The sequence below is a fragment of the Podarcis vaucheri genome, assembly GCF_965113315.1.
Source record: "Podarcis vaucheri genome assembly, chromosome: 13".
NCBI lineage: Eukaryota > Metazoa > Chordata > Lepidosauria > Squamata > Lacertidae > Podarcis > Podarcis vaucheri.
The window spans coordinates 38,135,284-38,156,266 of NC_138751.1; the positions used below are offsets into that span (position 1 = coordinate 38,135,284).

Genomic DNA, 20,983 nt, shown 5'->3' on the forward strand with positions numbered 1-20,983 from the left:
CCAGAATTGCATCTCTTTTCTCAAAGCTGCAGTTGTGCATCCCTGTGTGTAATGTAGTGGGGAGAGAAGTAAAGTTTGTAGATGCTGTTCCTAGTTTTTATTTATTTGGAAGTCGTAATCAAGGTCCATTCAGTGCAGAACAAGCCAGTGAGAGTCCTGCCCCTTAACACACAAACACCCCAAGAACTTGGACATGGCAGGTGTGTGTGTGTGTGTCTTCTGGTTGTGAGAATTCACTGCCACAAGATGTAATAATGACCACCACCATGGATGTTGTATTTCTTTCACCGGTCTTTACTGGAGAGACAGCAGAAAGCTGAAAGAGAAGGGCGGAATCTCAGCGGTAAACTTTGTATCGTGTTGTATTCAGAACACAGGTTCAGTTTGTTGCATCCTCAGTTAAATGGTCAAGTAGCAGAAGACAGAGAACAGCTGCTGCGAGCCAGAGTTGACAATAGTAGGCTAGATGGAGCAACAGCCGAAGGCAGCGTCTGCCTAAATTTGGTACAAACTAGCCAAGAGATCGTAGCATAGTTGTGGCTCTTCTGTACTATTCGGAAACTTGGAACAAATACATCCTCAAGAGATTAAAACCTTGATATTTGGAATGTGTCACTCAATATACTAGACTACTAGTAAAGACTAAACACAATATACTGCTTATCTCTATCCCTGTTTCACAGCTGTGGTTGGTGCTTCACTTGGGAGCAAGCCAAAGCACAGATATGATGGAGTACTATGCTGTGTTTCCCCCTATTATACACCCTTTCCCAAATTGGCAAAGAGTGCTGCAGTACCCCTAAGACCACCTGAAAACCGCTGATGGTCTTGGTGAGCTGCTTAACGTTTTTTCCGCCTGTCGTAGCAATGATAATGCACTGTGCTAGATGCTGTATGATTCGAATTGTATTTTTATTGCTTCTTTTATGTTGCATTTTATTGCATTGCAGTTTGCATTTCATAGAACGGTATAATAAATAAAAGACACACTAAGAACACAATTTTAAAGATCAGTATGTTTAATGCAGACCCAGGGCCGGGCCCAAGAGATTTTGGCATCGGAGGTGAACCAAAAAATTCCTCCCTCACCAGGGAAGAACGGGTGAGCGAAGGTCTATAACACAAAGGGGGTAGGAATGAAGATCCTCATCAGGATCTGCTGGCTCTGTGGATCCTTCTGCCTGAGGCGGTTGCCTCATGGGTGGAGCGGCCTTCTGCAGACCACCCAAATGAAGCTTACAGACCATTGGTGATCCAAAGAGTACCATTTGGGAACCCCTGTGATAGAGCAATGTCTCAGCTGGCAAGTCCTGGGCAACCTGGTACCCTAAGGCTAGTTTCTTCCCGAGAATAAGTGAAACCTGCCTGTGCCAAGCCCAGACCCAAGAGCTATTCAGACAAGAAGGACAATGACAGAATAGTTCAAATTTTATTTTCTACAAATGCCACAATAAAAGATTCACAGATGGCTCAAGTTATTTTGGTACATTCTTGTCCACACAGCAGCGCTATCTTCTCTCACAGAAGTATAAAGGTGTGTTATACTGTGCTCAGGGTCAAGCAAGCAACACTTCAGGACACGTGAGTGGAAAAGGATGGATGGATATGAGTTTAGCATATGTGCATGCAAACACCTTGTGCCCATTTTACTGGATAATCTTCCCTTCCTGGACATCCACACAAATTTGTCTGACTACAGCCGTAGGCAACGCATGTAAACATAATTTGCTCCTCTTTACATCACCATAGAGGTGTATTTGCTTTCTACAGCTGATCTGTATATTCTCACCAACCTATGTCTCCCCTTCCCTTTTAAACACCTTTGCATCTGCCTCTAACCCGCCTGCCCACTGTATTTCTTCCTCATTCCTTAATTTCTTTCACACTTCTCTAAATATATGTGGGGGGTGGGGGTGTTCAGCTTGCATTGCAAAAAAGCCCTCCTGCTTGAAGCCCTGGAAAGCAACTGCCAATCACAGCAGAAAACACTAGGTTAGAAAATACTGACCCGATACATGGCTGCTTCCTGTGTGCCCTATGTCATTGTTAGATACGGACGGGATGTTCTCTGGATCAGGCATTGCTCCATTGAGGATGCAGGGGCAGAAGGCCGAGCTACCACTACTTATACTGATGGAGAGACTTCATACCACAAACCAACCACAAGGGCAAATGTTATACACTCCTCTTCTCTTCTGCATCTTAATAGTGCTCTTGAACACACCCTAAAGGCCCTAAGAGTTATTGTTCAAGCATACTCTGAGAATTATTTTATCGGGCATGAAAACAAGCAGGTATCCCATCCACCCTCTGTCAAACTAGCTAGCGCATGCAAGCCATGACAGAAGAAAGACACAGCTATAACAAGGCTTGTTCACATGACACAGGTGGTGGGCAGGAGAGAGGGATTTGTGTCAGAAACCTGCACAAGGGCTGGATTCGGAGCTGTAAATTTGGTGATTCATTTTTATGCCAGAGTAGCGAAGAACAGCCGTATTATTCACATTTCAGATTCTTATTCCTCAAACAATATAATGCAGCTTTCTGTCTTCACACACACACACACTTTTTCTCTCTGTACATAGTACACACATATATGCAATATACATAATTCAGTGGTCCACACCATATTTGTGTATGTGTCCCCCCCACTCAGGTATGCTGCATGTGAATTCACAGTGTTTTTTTCTGTACATAAATTGGCGGGGAGGGGGGTACACTTTCTTCCAAGAGTGGTGATCTTGCTGTTGACAACTCAGGTTGGTGGGGCAGTGTTGGTGCTATTCCTGGGGTGGGGAGTGGAGAAAAAGAAAAATAGAGATTCTTAACAGTGAGCAAGAAGCCATACAGTGGTATCTTGGGTTAAGTACCTACTTAATTCGTTCTGGAGGTCAGTACTTAGCCTGAAACTGTTCTTAACCTGAAGCACCACTAGCTAATGGGGCCTCCTGCTGCCACCGCGCCACCGGAGCCCGATTTCTGTTCTTACCCTGAAGCTAAGTTCTTAACATGAAGCACTTTTTATAGGTTAGTGGAGTGTGTAACCTGAAGCGTATGTAACCTGAGGTACCACTGTACAATGACAGTAGTAGGTGATGCTAATTTGCTTAAAACATTCATGCAAGGTTGCATCATATATTCAGGACAAACACACACACCCTTTTCTTTATTAATAACAAGGAAAACTGACCTCTCTCTCTTGGCCTAGTGCACAAGAAATAGTGAGCCAGGCAAAAACTTCAGAGCAGAGACTGGCGAGTGTGTCAATTCCTGTTTTCTAATCCAGTTCCTTTCTCCACATTTCCACATAACTTTGTGATTTTGTTTTTTAAAAAAACCACAAGTCATGAAAATAAAGCGGCATTTTCGTGTGAATTTCTCCAAAAACACATCTTCGGGTGCAGTTTTTTTTTACATACTCATTTTTGCAAAGCAGTCTTCCCTTATACGATGCTTTTTTTTTTTTGGCAAGCTATTTTCATGAACGTATGCATTTTAATGCAAAGTTACCCCAGTATATGCATTTTTGGACCCATTCCTTGGCTGGAGAACGGAATTGCAAAATTTGGAGGTGTGCAAATCTTGAAGCCTAGCTGTGTTTTGATTCATATATTACAGTCATACCTTGAGTTACAGACGCTTCACGTTGCTTTTTTTGGATTTCGGTGGTTGCAGATGCGCAGAAATGCTAAATTGCGCTTTGCGCATGTGCCAAATCGCAGCCCGCACGTGCGCCGATATGACACTGCGGGTTGCGGACGTGCATCCTGCACGGATCACGTTCGCAACCTGAGCGTCCACTGTATTTCGGAAAGTGTGAGCTGGGCAAATTCGCATATAAATACAAACTGAATTCCCAGCTACCAGACTACTTAGGAGCACAGGGAAATGCATGGAAAGCACTGTTTGGGTCACGGCCGGGCAGAGGCAGGAGGAAATGGACTGCTGCCTTCTGCGCTACACTTTTACCAGTTCATAAACATATACAGTGGTACCTCACGTTAATAAATTCGTTCCGGAGGTCCATTCTTAACCTGAAACGGTTCTTAACCTGAGGCGTGCTTTCGCTAATGGGGCCTCCTGCTGCCACTGCGCTGCTGGCGCGTGATTTCCGTTCTTATCCTGGGGCAAAGTTCTTAACCTGGAGCAACCACTTCCTGGTTAGCGGAATTTGTAACCCGAAGCGTCTGTAACCCGAGGTACCACTGTACACACAGCCGTTAAGTTGTTCATAGTAACAACAATACTCTAAAATAAAGATAAATTAGAAACAGCAGGATAGTCCCTGGGTTTTAGCTAAGCCCAGCCAGAGCCAACAGAGAAAGTTACGTTTCGTGAAGCCGCTCCATGCTGCAGTAACTGCCTAGCATAGTAGCATTCTGTCAGTTGCCGTCATGTCACATTAGTTTCCCACCCTTCCTGCAAGGAGCTCAGGGCAGTGTGCATGGAGCTAGCCCATTTTTATCTTCACTGGGCAGTTTAATGCTGCTGCAAAGCTGCAGCCGAGATGTGGAATCTTCTGCCCTTCCTCTATGTGGTCTGGACAGATGGGTTTGTTTCCCACTGACCCAGCCCATTCGTGATGAGCGTTAAGACCCAAATCCAATTCTCCAGCCACTTCCGCCAAACAAGCTAGAAGAGGGCCATAGCTCGGTGGGAGAGCACTTGCTTGGAATGTAGAAGGTCCCACGTCCAATCACTAGGGAGGGCTGGGAGAGAATCCCTGTCTGAAAATCCTGGAGAGCCGCTACCAGTCAATGTAGACCAGCATGTCTCAACCTTGGGTGCCCCAGAGGTTGTTGGACTACAACTCCCATCATCCCTGACCCGTGTCCTGCTAGCTAGGGATGATGGGAGCTGTAGTCCGACAACCTCCGGTTGGACCTAAGGTTGAGAAAAGCTGGTGTAAACAATGCTGCGCTAGACGGACCATTTCAGCTTTCTGTCTTGCACACTTGACACAAACTCTGGATACAGCTTGGGCAAGAGGCATGGAGTAAGATCTCAAAAACTATTGTACCTGTGGTAAGGTGGAGGAGGTGCATCGTGCACACCTGAGGTTTCCAGCACTTGATCATAGGATGGAAGTCCCGGTGCTGACTCTGGCTTTGGCTCCTCGCCAAAGGTGGCGAGGGGCACCGCAGGATACAGGTCGCTTTGAGCCCTGATGAGGGAAGGAGATGAGTCAGAATGGTGAGAGCATGTCACAAAGCACTCCTATGGACTCTGGTTGCTTGCTGACAAGCTCAGTTATATCATCATAAATAACACACTGACTTCAGAAGGGCTTCTCATGTGCTGCTTAGGAAAGAAATACTTTCTTAAGCCCAAGAATTACAGAAAGAATGATCTAGGATGGAGATGGACGGCCAGCCTTCCAGGTGATACGTGATTCCAACATCCATCAACCAATGGTTGTTGGTAAGCAATCCTTAAAATGCCTCAACTACCAGCAGCTGCAGTATTTATTTTAATAATAATAATAATTTTTGTACTGCGCCCATCTGACTGGGTTGCCCCAGCCCCTCTGGGCACCTTCCAACAAAATATACAAAGACACAACAGAACATCACACATTAAAAACTTCCTAATACGGGGCTGCCTTCAGGCATCTACAGAAGGTCATCTAATTCGTTACCTCTTTGACGTCTGGCAGGAGGGCATTCCACTACAGAGAAGGCCTTCTGCCTGGTTCCCTGTAACTTAGTTATCGCAGTGAGGGGACCGCTAAAAGACCCTTGGAGCTGGACCTCAGTGTCTGGGCTGAACGATGGGGGTGGAGACGCTACTTCAGGTATACAGGGCCGAAGCCGTTTAGGGCTTTAAAGGTCAGCACCAACACTTTGAATTGTGCTTGGAAATGTACTGGGAGCCAATAAAGATCTAAAGTCCAGTGTTATATGGTCCTGGTGGCTGCGCACATCCACCAATCTGGCAGCTGCATTCTGGATTAGTTGTAGTTTCCGAGTCACATTCAAAGGTAGCCCCACGTAAAGTGCATTGCAATAGTCTAAGCGGGAGATAACCAGAGCATGCACGACCCTGGCGAGACAGTGGGCAGGCAGGTAGGGTCTCAGCCAGCATACCAAATGGAATTACTGTATTTTTCGCTCTATAAGACGCACCAGACCACAAGACGCACCTAGTTTTTGGAGGAGGAAAACAAGAAAAAAAATATTCTGAATCCCAGAAGCCAGAACAGCAAGAGGGATCACTGCGCAGTGAAAGCAGCAATCCCTCTTGCTGTTCTGGCTTCTGGGATAGCTGCACAGCCTGCATTCGCTCCATAAGATGCACACACATTTCCCCTTACTTTTTAGGACGGAAAAAGTGAGTCTTATAGAGCAAAAAAATACGGTGATTTAAATTTATTTATTTATTTAATACCGCCCTATAGGCACAGGTCTCAGGGCGGTTTACAGAATAAAATCAAAATATAAAACCACAAAATCCAAAATAAAAACAAGCCAATAACCCCTCCCCTCCAAAAAACCCACATTTGAAAAGGGCCTAGGATGTAAATCTGATCAGTCAAAGGCCTGGTTAAAAAGGAATGTTTTTCCTGGCGCCTAAAGGTGTGTAATGAAGGCACCAGGCAAACTTCCCTGGGGAGAGTATTCCATAGACTGCAGAGAGGCCCCCTTCTTGTGTTGCCCCCCTCCGGACCTCTCAAGGAGGAGGCACACAAAGGAGGGCTACAGAAGATGATCTCAGGGTCTGGGTAGGTTCATATGGAAAGAGGCAGGTATTGAGGTCCTGAGCTGCTTAAGGCTTTATAGGTCAAAAACAGCACTTTGAATTGGGCCCAGAAACTACCGTATTTTTTGCACCATAACACTCACTTTTTTCCTCCTAGAAAGTAAGGGGAAATGTCTGTGCGTGTTATGGAGCGAATGCCTGCGGGTGGTAGGGGGGATCTGCTGCAGTCGTGAGCAGAGGATCCATGGTTCCCCTTCCTTCCCTCCTCCATGGTTACAAAGCATGGATCCACATGGATCCTCAGGATTTTTGCATTGGGCTACTCCAAACTTACTGTCAGATCACATGTCTGTGGCCACAGCATGAACCACAAAAATCATATATCCACTATTTTGTTTAGAATATTTTTTTTCTTGTTTTCCTCCTCTAAAAACTACGTGCGTGTTATGGTCTGGTGCGTGTTAGTGCAGTCGAAACAGGACTGGTGTAATATGCTCAAACCGTCTTGCTCCAGTGAGCAACCTGGCCGCTGAATTTATATCCTTCTTCCCAAAGGAGCCTAGTGTGGCAGGGAAGGGCTGTGGTCTGGGAGGCCTCTGCTAGCTGTGAACAATACAGGTCTCTGCATCCTTGTGCAGGTAGTTTGCCTGACCTGCTTGTGATATTGACTTTGGGCTGTTGTTTGACCTTGGGCTCTAGACCTAGGCTGATCTTCTCCGCTCGACCTTGGCTTGTTTGGATTCCACGGCACTTGCAATCCTGCCCTTGTTGGCGAATGTTTTGCTAAGAGGCTTATACAGTTGTACCTTGGATCGCAAATGCCTTGGTTCTCAGACATTTTGGCTCCCGAACGCCATAAGCCCGGAAGTGGGTGTTCGGTTTGTGAATGTTCTTCGGAACCCAAATGTCTGACGTGGCTTCCGATTGGCTGCAGGAGCTTCCTGCAGCCAACCCGAAGCCACGCTTTGGTTCCTGAACATTTTGGAATGGACTTCTGGAATGGATTCCATTTGACTTCCAAGGTATGACTGTACCTCCTGGAGCTGGGACCCCAATGTCAAGGGCACCCACTGGAGTGTGATCAACTGTGGGAGATCCACTTGTCAGGGACTGGCTGGCTGAAGAGGAGCGATGGGAGGCACCAGCAGGGACCCAAGGGAAACTCCAGAGGAGGAAGGCTCAGAGCCAGGGGATTGGTAGTGGGACACTTGAGAAGAGGTCAGAGGGAGAAGATTGTGAGGAGGGGCTGGATGCTGAAGGGACAAGAGGGTTTGGGAGCAGAAAGAACCTGTGTCAGGGAACAGTTCGGACTCTGAGGCTGAAGCAGAAGAGGGAGGTCAGGCTGCTGAAGAATCTAGGGACTCTCCCACTCCACCCCCATCGTTCAGCCCAGACACTGAGATCCAGCTCCGAGGGCCTTCTGGCGGTTCCCTCATTGCGAGAAGTGAGGTTACAGGGAACCAGACAGAGGGCCTTCTCGGTAATGGCGCCCGCCCTGTGGAACGTCCTCCCATCAGATGGCAAGGAAATAAGCAGCTATCCCATCTTTAAAAGACATCTGAAGGCAGCCCTGTTTAGGGAAGTTTTTAATATTTAATACTGAATTGTTTTTAACTCGATTGGGAGCCGCCCAGAGTGGCTGGGGAAACTCAGCCAGATGGGCGGTGTATAAATAATAAATTATTATTATATTATTGTTGCAACAAGCTCTCATCCACTGTGGTCTCCAAGAATGTGCAGGATAATAAGGAGAGAAGAACAGAGACCACAGGTACACAGACACCGTTTGAGACTGCTTGGGAAACATCCAGGAGAGGAGGAGCCTTAGAAGGGGCAGAAGGCAGGGACCTTCAGTCCTGGCAACTGCTCCACAGGGGCAAGACCTACTGAGAACTGCTGCTGATTTGTATGCTGTTTCCTTGAATAAAGGAGGGACGCGGGTGGCGCTGTGGGTTAAACCACAAAGCCTAGGACTTGCCGATCAGAAGGTCGGTGGTTCGAATCCCCGCCATGGGGTGAGCTCCCATTGCTCGGTCCCTGCTCCTGCCAACCTAGCAGTTCGAAAGCACATCAAAGTGCAAGTAGATAAATAGGTACCACTCTGGCGGGAAGGTAAACGGCGTTTCCGTGCGCTGCTCTGGTTCGCCAGAAGCGACTTGGTCATGCTGGCCACATGACCCGGAAGCTGTACGCCGGCTCCCTCGGCCAATAAAGCGAGATGAGTGCCGCAACCCCAGAGTCGGTCACGACTGGACCTAATGGTCAGGGGGCCCTTTACCTTTACCTCCTTGAATAAAGAGTTAACTTCCCTGACAATGGAGCCCTGCATCGTTCATGCTGACCCTGACTAGGACCTCCTGATTTTGAAAGCTGCCTGGAACTGTTTCTCATTTCCATGCATGCATGCCCCCAGAGCACCCATCCTTAGACCCTGATCCGTACCTGGAACGGCTCCTCTGCGTATTCCGGTATTTGATGCAATACATGGCCACAATCACAAACATGACTACAGACACCAACGCTCCTACGAGGCCAGCCACCAGGCCAGCCACGTCAACACCAGGTCTTACTGTGGAAGCTGGAGAGATTGAGGGAAGATTAGTAGAGATATCTGGTGTCCGCCTCCGCAAATTGCTCTAATAGGAGCCCTGTTGTGAGCACTGCCACCCTGATTCAGAGGGGCTTCAGAGATATCAAAGTTGCCTTTTCTCCAGGAAGTACAATCTGCCCTCCCTTGCTATTATGGGCTGCTTGTGAAGCAGCCGTGGGAAAACACTGAGGCAGAAGGTCGTCCTTGGAATTCCTATTTTAGAAGGGACAACAACAGGAGATATTTCGGCTGGGAATTTAATAAGAGTTCTGGGCAGGATCTTTGGCAGAGTGGACTGTGCAGATAAGAAAAGGGAAAACACCTAGTAAAAGTGAACTATTGGGCTTTTTCACACATGTAGGAGGAAGGAAAGGAATTTGTTTTAGAAATGATTATTGCTGATTTATTGTGGATTTGATAATCACAAACTATCAAATCCACAATAAATCAGCAATAATCATTTCTAAAATAAATTCCTTGCACTCAGTTGTAGATATTGCCAGTGTTTTTTTTCTGGGGGTATGCATACCCTTGAACATTTTGTGAATCTTTGTGCTTTTGTCCATTTACTGCATTTATTTTCCCTGATTTGAACTATAAAATGGTGATTTTTATTGAGTCAAAATGAGAGAACCCCTAAACAGGGTATTTGTTTGTTTTTTTAAGGCAAAAGGGACTGGAAATTGCAAATGTTAAAATATTGTACATGCAGGATTTGGCAGGTGGAGAGCGGATGCTTAAGGATAAAAAGTTCAAAAAACTACTGTAAAATAAGTTTAACTGTAAGGAACAGAATGTGAACTAGAAACAACTGGAAAAATAAAGCAGCAACAAGAGAAAGCCTTGAACACACGGAGAACCAAATGTTCACTAGACCCTTTTGATCCCCCTTTTAAAATGAAGTATAACATGCTTTGTATTTTCCTTGTAGGACAGCTGGGGGTGCTGCAAAGCACAGTGGCAATGAGAGCCCACCAACTTATTTTGCAGAGGGCCCAATCCGCAGAGTGTACTGGGCCTTGAAAGCCCTGTTGACACCCCTCAGCTCAGAGTAAGCCCCTGGCGCAAGTGCCAAAGTCTGCTCTTGCTTTCCCCTACTGAAATGTGGCCTGGGATAGCTCAGTCGGTAGAGCATGAGACTTTTAACCTCAGGGTTGTGGGTTCGAGCCCCACATTGGGCAAAATAAATTATGCGCGTGGGTGCTTGTGGCCTGTTTGCTCCTCAAGGATGAGCCTCTGGGAAACCGAACAGGAGTTTGTTTCCTTCTGTCATTAGCTGACTCACAATGTAAGAGGGATGCCTGGGAATTTCCCACTGCCATTTTCTACCCTTACTCACTTGAGCCTCCTTTCCCGTTGTGTTCATAGATCTCCCAAAACATTTTCTGAAGAGAGAACAAAAAAAAGGGAGGTTAACATGGCATGATAGCAAATAACAGCCTTCCCGCCATTTTGAAATCCACGTCCCGAGTTCTGGTGGTGGTAACCACTGGATGCTATCTGCACTATACATTTAAAGCAATATCATGCCACTTTAAACGTTCATGGCTTCTCCCCAAGGATCCTGGGAATTGTAGTTTGTTAAGGGTGCTGAGTGTTTTTGGAAACGCCTATTCCCCTTACACAGCTACAACTCCCAGAGTCGTTTTACAACCAATCCCTCTCCCCCAGGGAATTCTGGGAAGTGTAGCTGCGGGAGGGGCCGGTTTTTGCCCTGGTGAGGCCCTTCTTGGTGGGCTGCTGGCTCCTTACCTGGCAAGGCCAGGTGCGACACAACAAACGCGTACTTATTTTTGAAAGTGTTGTTTTGCACAAATCTGGTAAATTGGAAAACACGCCTTTCTGACTAAATAAGTAAATGGCCATTTTGCCCATTGTGAAACGTGCTTGACAATTTGGCTTTGGGTATAGTTCACTATTTCACCGTTCCACCGCAAAATGAATCCCCCCCCCTTACAGGTGCATGCACTTACAGGTAAGCAAATACTCGTGCACACGCCAACAACAGACTTCAGGTTTCCATAATGAACAGAGCGAATACACTCAATCAGTTATTGCCTGCCAAAGGTAAAGGGAGCCCTGACCGTTAGGTCCAGTCACGGACGACTCTGGGGTTGTGGCGATCATCTCGCTTTATTGGCTGAGGGAGCCGGCGTACAGCTTCCAGGTCATGTGGCCAGCATGACTAAGTCGCTTCTGGCGAACCAGAGCAGCGCACGGAAACGCCGTGTACCTTCCCGCCAGAGCGGTTCCTATTTATCTACTTGCACTTTGACGTGCTTTCGAACTGCTAGGTTGGCAGGAGCTGGGACCGAGCAACAGGAGCTCACCCCGTGGCGGGGATTCGAACCGCCAACCTTCTGATCGGCAAGCCCTAGGCTCTGTGGTTTAACCCACAGTGCCAGCTGCATCCCCACTGCCTGCTAGTCAAGGTTTAAATGGAACCGGCTTGGGTGTGGACTGAAGCATACACAGAAACATGGCATCTGTGCCACCCATATGTGCAATGACACCCTGGTGTGCACACAGCCTAAGACTGCTTCTCCAGCAATGCTGCCTTATTTCCACACTTGTCGTTAGCAATACGTACTCTAGAGGGCATCAGTCTATCGCAAAAGAAAGTCCTTTAGAAAAGGCGGGAGGGGAGACAACCTCAAATCCCTCAGATTCACAAAATCAGCTAACGAAAGTTCCTTTTGCACTAAATTAATCTTTGCCACAGGACTCTTGGCATTCTTGGCCGCAAACAACAGGCTAACTTAACCCCCGTCCTCAGAAGTCAAATCTCGGCAGATTTGTTTAGCTGAAGGAACCGTAAATCTTTTAAACTGTGTATGCAACAAGTTAATTTTAATACGAAAGGCGTTGCCTCTCTCTGAGTCAGGATCTGAAACCAGTCCAAATTCTGAACTGGCTGCGAGCACATAAGAAACTGTGCCATGCAATCCTGCGGACATGCAAAACTGCACAGCCCAAACCTCTGCTTGCAATTACTTGGGAGATTTGTCATATTAGTAAGGGATAGGGCGGCTGCCAGCTGTGTCCAATATGCTGGAGAAGGATTAGAGCAGGAACAGCTTCTGCCAAGGTGCAGCGCTGGGGAAAGTGGCACCTCCTGGAATTCACCCTTCTGCAGAATTCAATGCTGATGTTGTCAACATGGTGTCTGTGGACACAATGCCGTATCCAGAGCCCACAAAGCCCCTGTACCCAGTGGTGTAGCGTGGGGGGTGCAGGGGGGGGCCCGGCCGCACCGGGCGCAACATATGGGGGGAGGCGCGCTAATCTAGTGGAAGAGACTCAAGTGCTAAAATCCACGGGTTAGGGGGTGCAAATTACTTACCTTGCCCCGGGTGCTGACAACACACGCTACGCCACTGCCTGTACCTCCCCTCCGCTCACTGTCCCCTTCATCATGAGGTGGTAAAGATAGCTACTTTCCATCCCCTTCTTGAAAAGTACTGAGAGCTGGAGGAGGAAGTTCAAAGAACAACACTTTCCCACTTCCTCATTTAGCACTATACAGTGGTACCTCGGGTTACAGACGTTTCAGGTTACAGACACTTCAGGTTACAGACTCCGCTAACCCAGAAATAGTACCTCGGGTTAAGAACTTTGCTTCAGGATGAGAACAGAAATCGTGGTCCGGCGGCACGGCGGCAGCAGGAGGCCCCATTAGCTAAAGAGGTGCTTCAGGTTAAGAACACTTTCAGGTTAAGAACGGACCTCTGGAACTAATTAAGTTCTTAACCTGAGGTACCACTGTATGCTTTTCAAGATCCAGGTAGGCGACAGAATGACCAACAGAGCAGGAAGGAAAGGGAAATTAGCTGGGGGACTTGGACAGGGGGAGGAAAATGGAGATACCATGAGGAAGAAAGTCGGGTGCTGCAAACAAACACATCAGAGCAAACAGCGACTATTCCACTATAAATGGCAAGTGCAGAAAGGCCCGATATTTCAAAACGGCGGGTGCTGACAACAACCCCTGAGCACATCCATTTTTTAAAAAAGCAAAGGAGGGGGAATCATGAAAGATATACATACAGTGGCGTAGCGTGGGGGGTGCAGGGGGGGCCGGCCGCACCGGGCGAAACATCTGGGGGTTAGGGTTAGGGGGCGCAAATCCACGGGTTAGGGGGCGCAAATCCACGGGTTAGGGGGCGCAAATTACTTGCCTTGCCCCGGGTGCTGACAATCCACGCTACGCCACTGTATACATATCCCCAGCACTGTATGGGAAGTGGTGTTAAAATGGACTGGTTTATTGTGGCATGAGCTTTGGTGGCAGACAAACATGCACAGGTTTAAAAGGGGGGTGGGGAGAGACATAGACAGTAGAGGCAAATGGTAATGAAATGCAGAAGGTGCAGACTGTGACAATTCAATTAAAGCTGAAATATAAGCGAAACCAGTTCAGCCGCCATTTACAACAGCAGTAATTGTCGATTAACACAATCAGCTTAGCATTGCTCAGCTAATTAGCACCTGCAGCGGGGCAGGAAACCACCGCCTCAATTGCTGCAACAGACTCGCCCCTCTAGGGCTGTTTAGGTCTTCCACTATCAAGGGCGAATACTGCGATAACTAACCTCTTGACTACAGTAAAGGAAGGTTACACGTTATTTGCGGTTCTTCTGGTTTCTAAACTACTGCATTTAAGAACGGGCTGGTGTGAAATAAAGGTGTAAGATGTCAATAAACATGAATGCTACAGAGAAAACAACACAGCGCTTCCTCGAGATAATGCTAGCTGACACAAAGATAAGGCGCGAATAAGCCAGTTCTATTGTCTGTGTCTATGCCCTCGCAGCACCAGCAAAAAAACTTGAAAAAGTGCACAAGGGTGCACACGTTATCTTTATAAATAGCAGTTTCCCCAATTAATTCTGGTCCTGCAAATGCTTCCACACAGAAACCCAGAAAACAAATTCTAAGTACAGTGGTACCTCAGGTTAAGTACTTAATTCGTTCCGGAGGTCCGTACTTAACCTGAAACTGTTCTTAACCTGAAGCACCACTTTAACTAATGGGGGCTCCTGCTACCGCCGTGCCGCCGGAGCACAATTTCTGTTCTCATCCTGAAGCTAAGTTCTTAACCTGAAGCACTATTTCTGGGTTAGCGGAGTGTGTAACCTGAAGCGTATGTAACCTGAAGCGTATGTAACCCAAGGTACCACTGTATTAACTGAGCCAGTTCAAGCGCTGGCGACCTGCCACTGTGGCATGTGTTGGAGCATTCATACATTCAATTCAGTATTTGGGGATTTAAGGAGACTGGTGCAAAGAAGGACTGGGAACCTGTGGCCCTCCAGATGTTGTCAGATTGCAACTCTCATCAGCCCCAGCCGGCATGACCAATGGTCAGGGATCATGGCAAATGCAGCCCAATCTCTGGAGGACCACGAAGTCCTCGTCACCAGACTAAAGGGATGCACTTACTAGAGAAATGCTCTCAACCAATGAGAGCAGAGGGCATAAGCTCGGGGGGGGGGAACAGTGGCGGCTGGTGCCTATTTAAGACTGGTGGGTCTGAAGGCAGGGAGGCCAACTCTAGGTGGCGCTAGAGCCACTGAGAGCCAACTATTTCTCATTTTTGTCATCTTCCTCCTCCCTGCTGAGCTGTGCAAGGGAAACACTGAGATGATGGAGGAGAAAACTGACAGCCAGGGCCAGCCCCTGGACTGGTTGCAAGCAAGCAGGCAGGTGGGGGTCTAAGCTGAGGGCTGGATGAGATTGGCAATGGACTAGTCTCCATTGTGGGAGAACACAGGAACTGAGGAAAGGAGAAGGATCTCCTGGTGTGGATGGCAAAGAAGGGGATGAAAGGCCTTGGATACAGGAGAGAGTGTATTTAGAGAGAAGGGAGAAATAATATTGGGCAGTTTCTGCCAAGAATGTACTTTGGCTTCTCTTGCGTTTAGTTACATGGAAACGTTGGAAACTGCATAGCCTGTCAAGATAGGAAGAGACACAAAATCTAAATATACAAAGGAGAAGATATCCCAGAAACCACACAAACACATCAACTTGAATCACCTTCACAGTTCAGAATAGGGTGGTGTTTAAACTGATCTCACACACACTGATTTCCCAATTTGATGCAGCCCTTATCGCTCTCCCCCCAGGAAACTGAGATGCAAAGGAGCCCCAGCCTAGTCACGGATTTATTTCAGCAATCCATCTCTGGCTGCTGCTGGTTTCACTCCCTGCCTGCCCTGAACCATCCAGAGACCAGGACATAGCTCTGTAATAGGAAGCCTGAGGCCTGTTTGCACGTGGCTCTTTTACTATGCTAGGAATCTACCTGCTCCAAATTCCCTAGACGAGTCCTGACATGGAGCACTGTAGTTCATGACAAACGATGTTCCCTGGTTTTCCTTGGCTCTGAAGCACCAGGGCTTTATTGCCTTCTAAGGGAAGCATGGAATCTTGTCCCCGCTTCATGTATGAGGACCCTGCACACACATTGAATGCAACACAGAACCACAACTTTCCTCATCCTCAGTTTACATCAATCACAATTTCAGTTTCCAAATGTACAGCAGGTAAAGCATGACTCAGAGCTGCTTTTTGTCTGCTTCCGCCCTTTCAGTTTTCAACTTCATAAATCTAGGTGCTCAGATGATGGCAGGAAATAATATTTTAAATGTGCAGTGCAGTCAGTGTGGTTTATTTATTTTTTTAATATAAAATGTTGGGCCTAGCATGGGGGGGACGGACACGGGTGGCGCTGTAGGTTAAACCACTGAGCCTAGGACTTGCCGATCAGAAGGTCGGCGGTTCAAATCCCCGCGACGGGGTGAGCTCCCGTTGCTCGGTCCCTGCTTCTGCCAACCTAGCAGTTCGAAAGCACGTAAAGAGTGCAAGTAGATAAATAGGTACTGCTCCCGTGGGAAGGTAAACGGTGTTTCCGTGCGCTGCTCTGGTTCGCCAGAAGCAGCTTAGTCATGCTGGCCACATGACCCAGAAGCTTTACGCCGGCTCCCTCAGCCAATAAAGCGAGATGAGCGCTGCAACCCCAGAGTCGGCCACGACTGGACCTAATGGTCAGGGGTCCCTTTACCTTTTTAGCATGGGGGGGGGGGCAGAATTGGTCTGCCGCCAATATTAAACTCCTTCCTAGAGAACTTAGCAATTAGGCTTTACCCCCATGTCTGTATAAACAACAACCCTCTTGCTATTAATTTATTTAAACTCTTCCCGGAAAAGCAGAGGTCCTGGTTTTCGAATGCTCTCTCTCTCCCCCTCTGCAACTAGTCCACTACCTTAGTAAGCCTTTACGTTTGCTGTACGATGGCAGACAACTACTGTATTTTGATTTGCTTCTTCTTTGCTAACCACATTCCTGACATTATAGCCCTTTGGCAGGTTGCTAGCAAGGCTATCAAATTAAAACTCCAGTTTTACTCTAGTCGCCCTGGTGCAGTCATGAAGACACGTTGCTATGTAGCAGGCAGGTGTTGCTAGGTTCTCCTTTCGCTCAGCAGGTACAGACAGCTGCATCAGATTTTAATTTGGCATTTATCCGTGTTGGCCCTGAATCATTTCCCCCTCTATAATTCTGGGTGTGTTTTTTGCGACTACCTAGAAGTGCAGCAGAACACAGTTTCAAAATCTCTATGCTGGACGCTATGATGCTCCCAAGCCCAAGGCTTTCCCCATACTCAGCTGTTTGGAAGTCATCCTCAAAGACTTCACGCATTTCTTCGTAGTTGCAAACTTCCTCTATGCATTCACGCTGCAAGTTGCCTGGCGTGAACAGCTCAAAATCCCAGTGGTTATAAAGAGGCTTACGGCTCAGGAATCGATGTGCAGTAGAGTCATCCAGAATCACTGAGAATAGAAACCATAAGATATTATCCTGGAGTTTAGAGAAGGCAAGATGTCCTAGGATAGTGATGGTGAACTTTTTAGAGACCGCCCAAACTGCAACCCAAAACCCACTTATCACAAAGTGCCAACACAGCAATTTAAACTGAATACTGAGGTTTTAGTTTAGAAAAAAACATACATTAACATCTTTTGTCTTAAAAGAAAAAAACACAATAACAGAGCTTTCAATGATACAAACAACTTTTTTTTTAAAAAAAGGTAAAAGTTTGCATTTGGCATGCTTTTGAACAAGTAATGTGATTTTTGCTGTTGTACGCATGCTGATAATTTGTCTAACCTTGCTGAACTCCAGGTGGCTTACTTTCGAGTAGGAACGACAAACTGGCGGGAGGCCCTGGCGCATCAAAAGTCGAGGCCTGGACAGAGCAGCAGTTTCCCAACACGAGCCCTCCTCTCCTCCTCCCCCCAGCGTGGCCCGAGGTTGAAAATGGTGCCCTAGCAGCGCTGGGACCATGCTGGAAACAGCCAGGAGCCTCCTGCAGCCCTGGAGCACCCGTTTCACCCCCTAGCTATGGCCCTGCTGGGGCAACGGCGTGCATGCCCACAGAGAGGGCTCTGAGTGCCCCCTCTGGCACGCATGCCATAGGTTCGCCACCACTGTCCTAGGCCCAAGAGTCATTTGTTCTCTCAAAGAAAGGGGAGTTGTTGCTACAGCAGATGTGGGGAACCTTTGACCCTGTGCGTGCCCTCTGCCCTGTGCTGTGCCCTCCAAGCTAGACTGCTCCCCTACAGAATTCTAGGGACTGTAATTTGTCAAGGAAAGACACTTGTTAGGAGCCCATGCCTTCCAAGTTGCCCCGGCAAAAATGGGACATTCGTATGAGATCTCAGTGGCTGTTGGGGGTGCCGCAATATCGCACTCTCACCCCGATTTTACGTAGTAAAAAGTTGGGTGGTATGGGAGACTCACATTCCCCTCTGCAGTTCCCAGAGTGGTTTAACAGCCAATCCCTCTTCCAGGGAATTCTGGGAGGGGGAACTAGGGTCTCCTAACAACTCTCAGCACCCTTAGCAAACACCAGCTCCCAGTATTCTTGGGTGTGTCACGCTGAAGTCCTCACTTATTTTCACATACACCAGCCTTTGCCAACATGGTGCCCTCCGGATGTTTTTGACGACAACTCCCATCAACCCCAGCCAGTTAGCATACAACTTCCACCCTCTAGGGGACGTTGCATATGAAGAGGACTGAGAATGGCAACATTTACCGTATTTTTCTCTCTATAACACTCACATTTTTTCTCCTAAAAAGTAAGGGGAAATGTCTGTGCGTGTTACTGAGCGAATTTGTGGTCCCTGGAGCCGACTGGCCCGAGTACAGGGGCAAAAATCAGATCGCGCGGAGGAGGGAAGGCTAAAGAGAGGAGGCTGCTGCTTTCCTGCATTCTGCCTCAGGGTCTTGCTGCCCACCCTCTCCTGTTTTCGGTTGCTGTGTTTGCTCAAACGCAACAAAGAGCAGGGAAATCCTCTGCCCTCCTGGCAAACAGAGGGGAAAGGAAAGGATCACGTCCTTCCTTCTAATTCCTTCCTAGTCACACTGCGCGCATCAGCTCAGGTCCCGTCCGCTAGGAGCGCAGCAGACAGCCACCACCTCCTGCTGCTTTGTCCATCATCCTATGGACTCGCAGGCAGCCAGAAAACATGCAGGTGGGAGAGAGAGAGAGAGAGAAAGAGAGAGGGCTGGCTTGGGGGGGGGGGTTGGAGGAAACTTTTGCCTTCCTTTCCTCCCTCCCGTTAAACCCCTCTCCTGCATTGTTAGCCAGCTGCTTCTCCGCACACCCCTCTCCTGCTCCTTGTCCCTTCTGTGTTTTTTCTTCCCTCCCCACTTAAAACATGGTTACAAAGCACGGATCCACATGGATCCTCAGGATCTTTGCATTGGGCTACCCCAAACTCACCGTCAAATCACATGTCTGTGGCCACAGCATGAAGCACAAAAATGATACATCCACTGTTTCATTCAGAATCCCCCCCCCCCGTTTTACTCTAAAAACTGTGTGCGTGTTATGGTCAGGTGCGTGTTATCAAGAGAAAAATACGGGATTTTGCAGGTATAGCAGAGGCTTCTGGGAGGTCCAAAAGGCCTGGGAGCCGACAGCTGCACCCATCAGGTCCTTCTCCTTTCTTCAAATATCACTGCTTGCTTTGATACTTTCCCAACCTTTCCAGGTGAGCTGTTTTAGACACTATGCATGAGGCATTGTTGCTTTTTTTCGTTGCTCAGAGTCACATGCCTTCATTTCCTGGTTGAATGACCCTTCGTTAGAACTCAAAAGCTTATTGCACACAGTTTGAGGAAATGAGATGCTCCCCACCCCCCATATATTGTATTCATTGGAAAATGTGGAATGTGGTTCCGCAAGGGTCCAATGCACTCGTTGGCTATTTGCTTGCTGTGACGTCTCTGTTTAGGAATGAGAGGGGCAGTGCAGGGAGCTTGGGCTTCTCATTGCTACCACAGCCAGTGGGACAAACCTTTCATTGGCTGGACGTAGATTTCTTAAAGACAGTAAGAGAGCTAGTGGTGGTGTGCAGTGGTTAAAGTGCTGGAGAAATGCGTTCAAATCCTCACTCAGCCATGAAGCTCAGTGCAGGACTTTGGCTAAGCCCAAAGCCTAATCATAGAGTTTCTGGGGTGGGGAGACATGGGTGGCTGGGATGAAAAGATCCTTGCATAATATCCTAGCTGCCAGTAGGAAGGTAAAGGGGTAAAGGGACCCCTGAGCATTAGGTCCAGTCGTGGCCTACTCTGGGGTTGCGGCACTCATCTCGTTTTATTGGCCGAGGGAGCTGGTGTACAGCTTCCGGGTCATGTGGCCAGCATGACTAAGCTGCTTCTGGCGAACCAGAGCAGCGCACGGAAACACCGTTTACCTTCCCGCCAGAGCGGTATCTATTTATCTACTTGCACTTTGATGTGCTTTCGAACTGCTAGGTTGGCAGGAGCAGGGACCGAGCAACGTCGCGGGGATTCGAACCACCAACTTTCTGATCGGCAAGTCCTAGGCTCTGTGGTTTAACCCACAGCGCCACCCGCATCCCTTGGGAGGAAGGTACAAACGTCAATAAAGAAGGCTTAAGAAAGGCCTATTTAGGGGGAACTCGTTCTACTTTACAGCTCTTATGTAGGCATTTTCCTCACTTCAAATAACCCTAAAAAGTCACCTGTGACCTCCAGGCTCTTTGTTCCTTTAGACTCTGCACGCACAACATTTTCTTTTACAATCAGTGAAAAGCAAGTTCTTGGTTTTTTCCACCTAGTCCACACACACAACCCCTGTTGCATCTTTGCCCTTGAAATGTGCTCCTCGACAAAGTGGATTCATCATTCCCAGAATAAAAGCAGATGGATTCTGCGTTATCCCACAGTGCGATTCCTTTTGAAAACAGATGCAGGCAGTCCTGGCAAGGATGTGTGTGTGTGTGTGTGTGTGCGTGTCCCCCAACCCTCAACTTACTTTGATCCTCTAGAGTCTGCTGGTGTTCCGGCTGCTTGTGGAACGGAACGGCAAAGCTGTGGCTGAGGGCTTGGAACAGCAAAAGAAGACATGGAGGACTCCACATGACGCGTCCTGAAAGGAGGACATGAGACAGTGCCAAAGATCTGGGTTCAAGAGAGTCCTCCAATATATATTCTGGGATAACACCACCCATTCGCGTGATACAGTAGCTCTCTCTTATCTGCCAGCCTTCACTTACGAAAAAACAACAACACAGGCATTAGACACAACACACTGCAGGTATTATACAACTGGTTCCTCCCCACAGAGAAAACAGTTGCTGCTCTACTGTCTGATA

General features: G+C 47.8%; 1 protein-coding gene and 1 long non-coding RNA gene across 2 annotated transcripts; one reads left to right on the top strand and one right to left on the bottom strand.

The window, feature by feature from the left end:
- Positions 1–1,410: 1,410 nt before the first annotated feature.
- PRRG2 (proline rich and Gla domain 2) lies at positions 1,411–20,970 on the bottom strand. The gene is made up of 6 exons (XM_082194581.1): positions 20,644–20,970; positions 16,962–17,125; positions 10,629–10,674; positions 9,142–9,268; positions 5,021–5,164; positions 1,411–2,786 (listed from the first exon to the last, which is right to left on the bottom strand). The coding sequence occupies exons 1-6, from the start codon at positions 20,837–20,839 to the stop codon at positions 2,756–2,758; spliced, it is 708 nt and encodes a 235-aa protein (XP_082050707.1). The 5' UTR covers positions 20,840–20,970; the 3' UTR covers positions 1,411–2,755.
- LOC309516081 lies at positions 12,639–13,942 on the top strand. Its single transcript, XR_014212754.1, has 2 exons — positions 12,639–13,342; positions 13,520–13,942. It is a non-coding gene; the product is annotated as an uncharacterized lncRNA (long non-coding RNA).
- Positions 20,971–20,983: the final 13 nt, after the last annotated feature.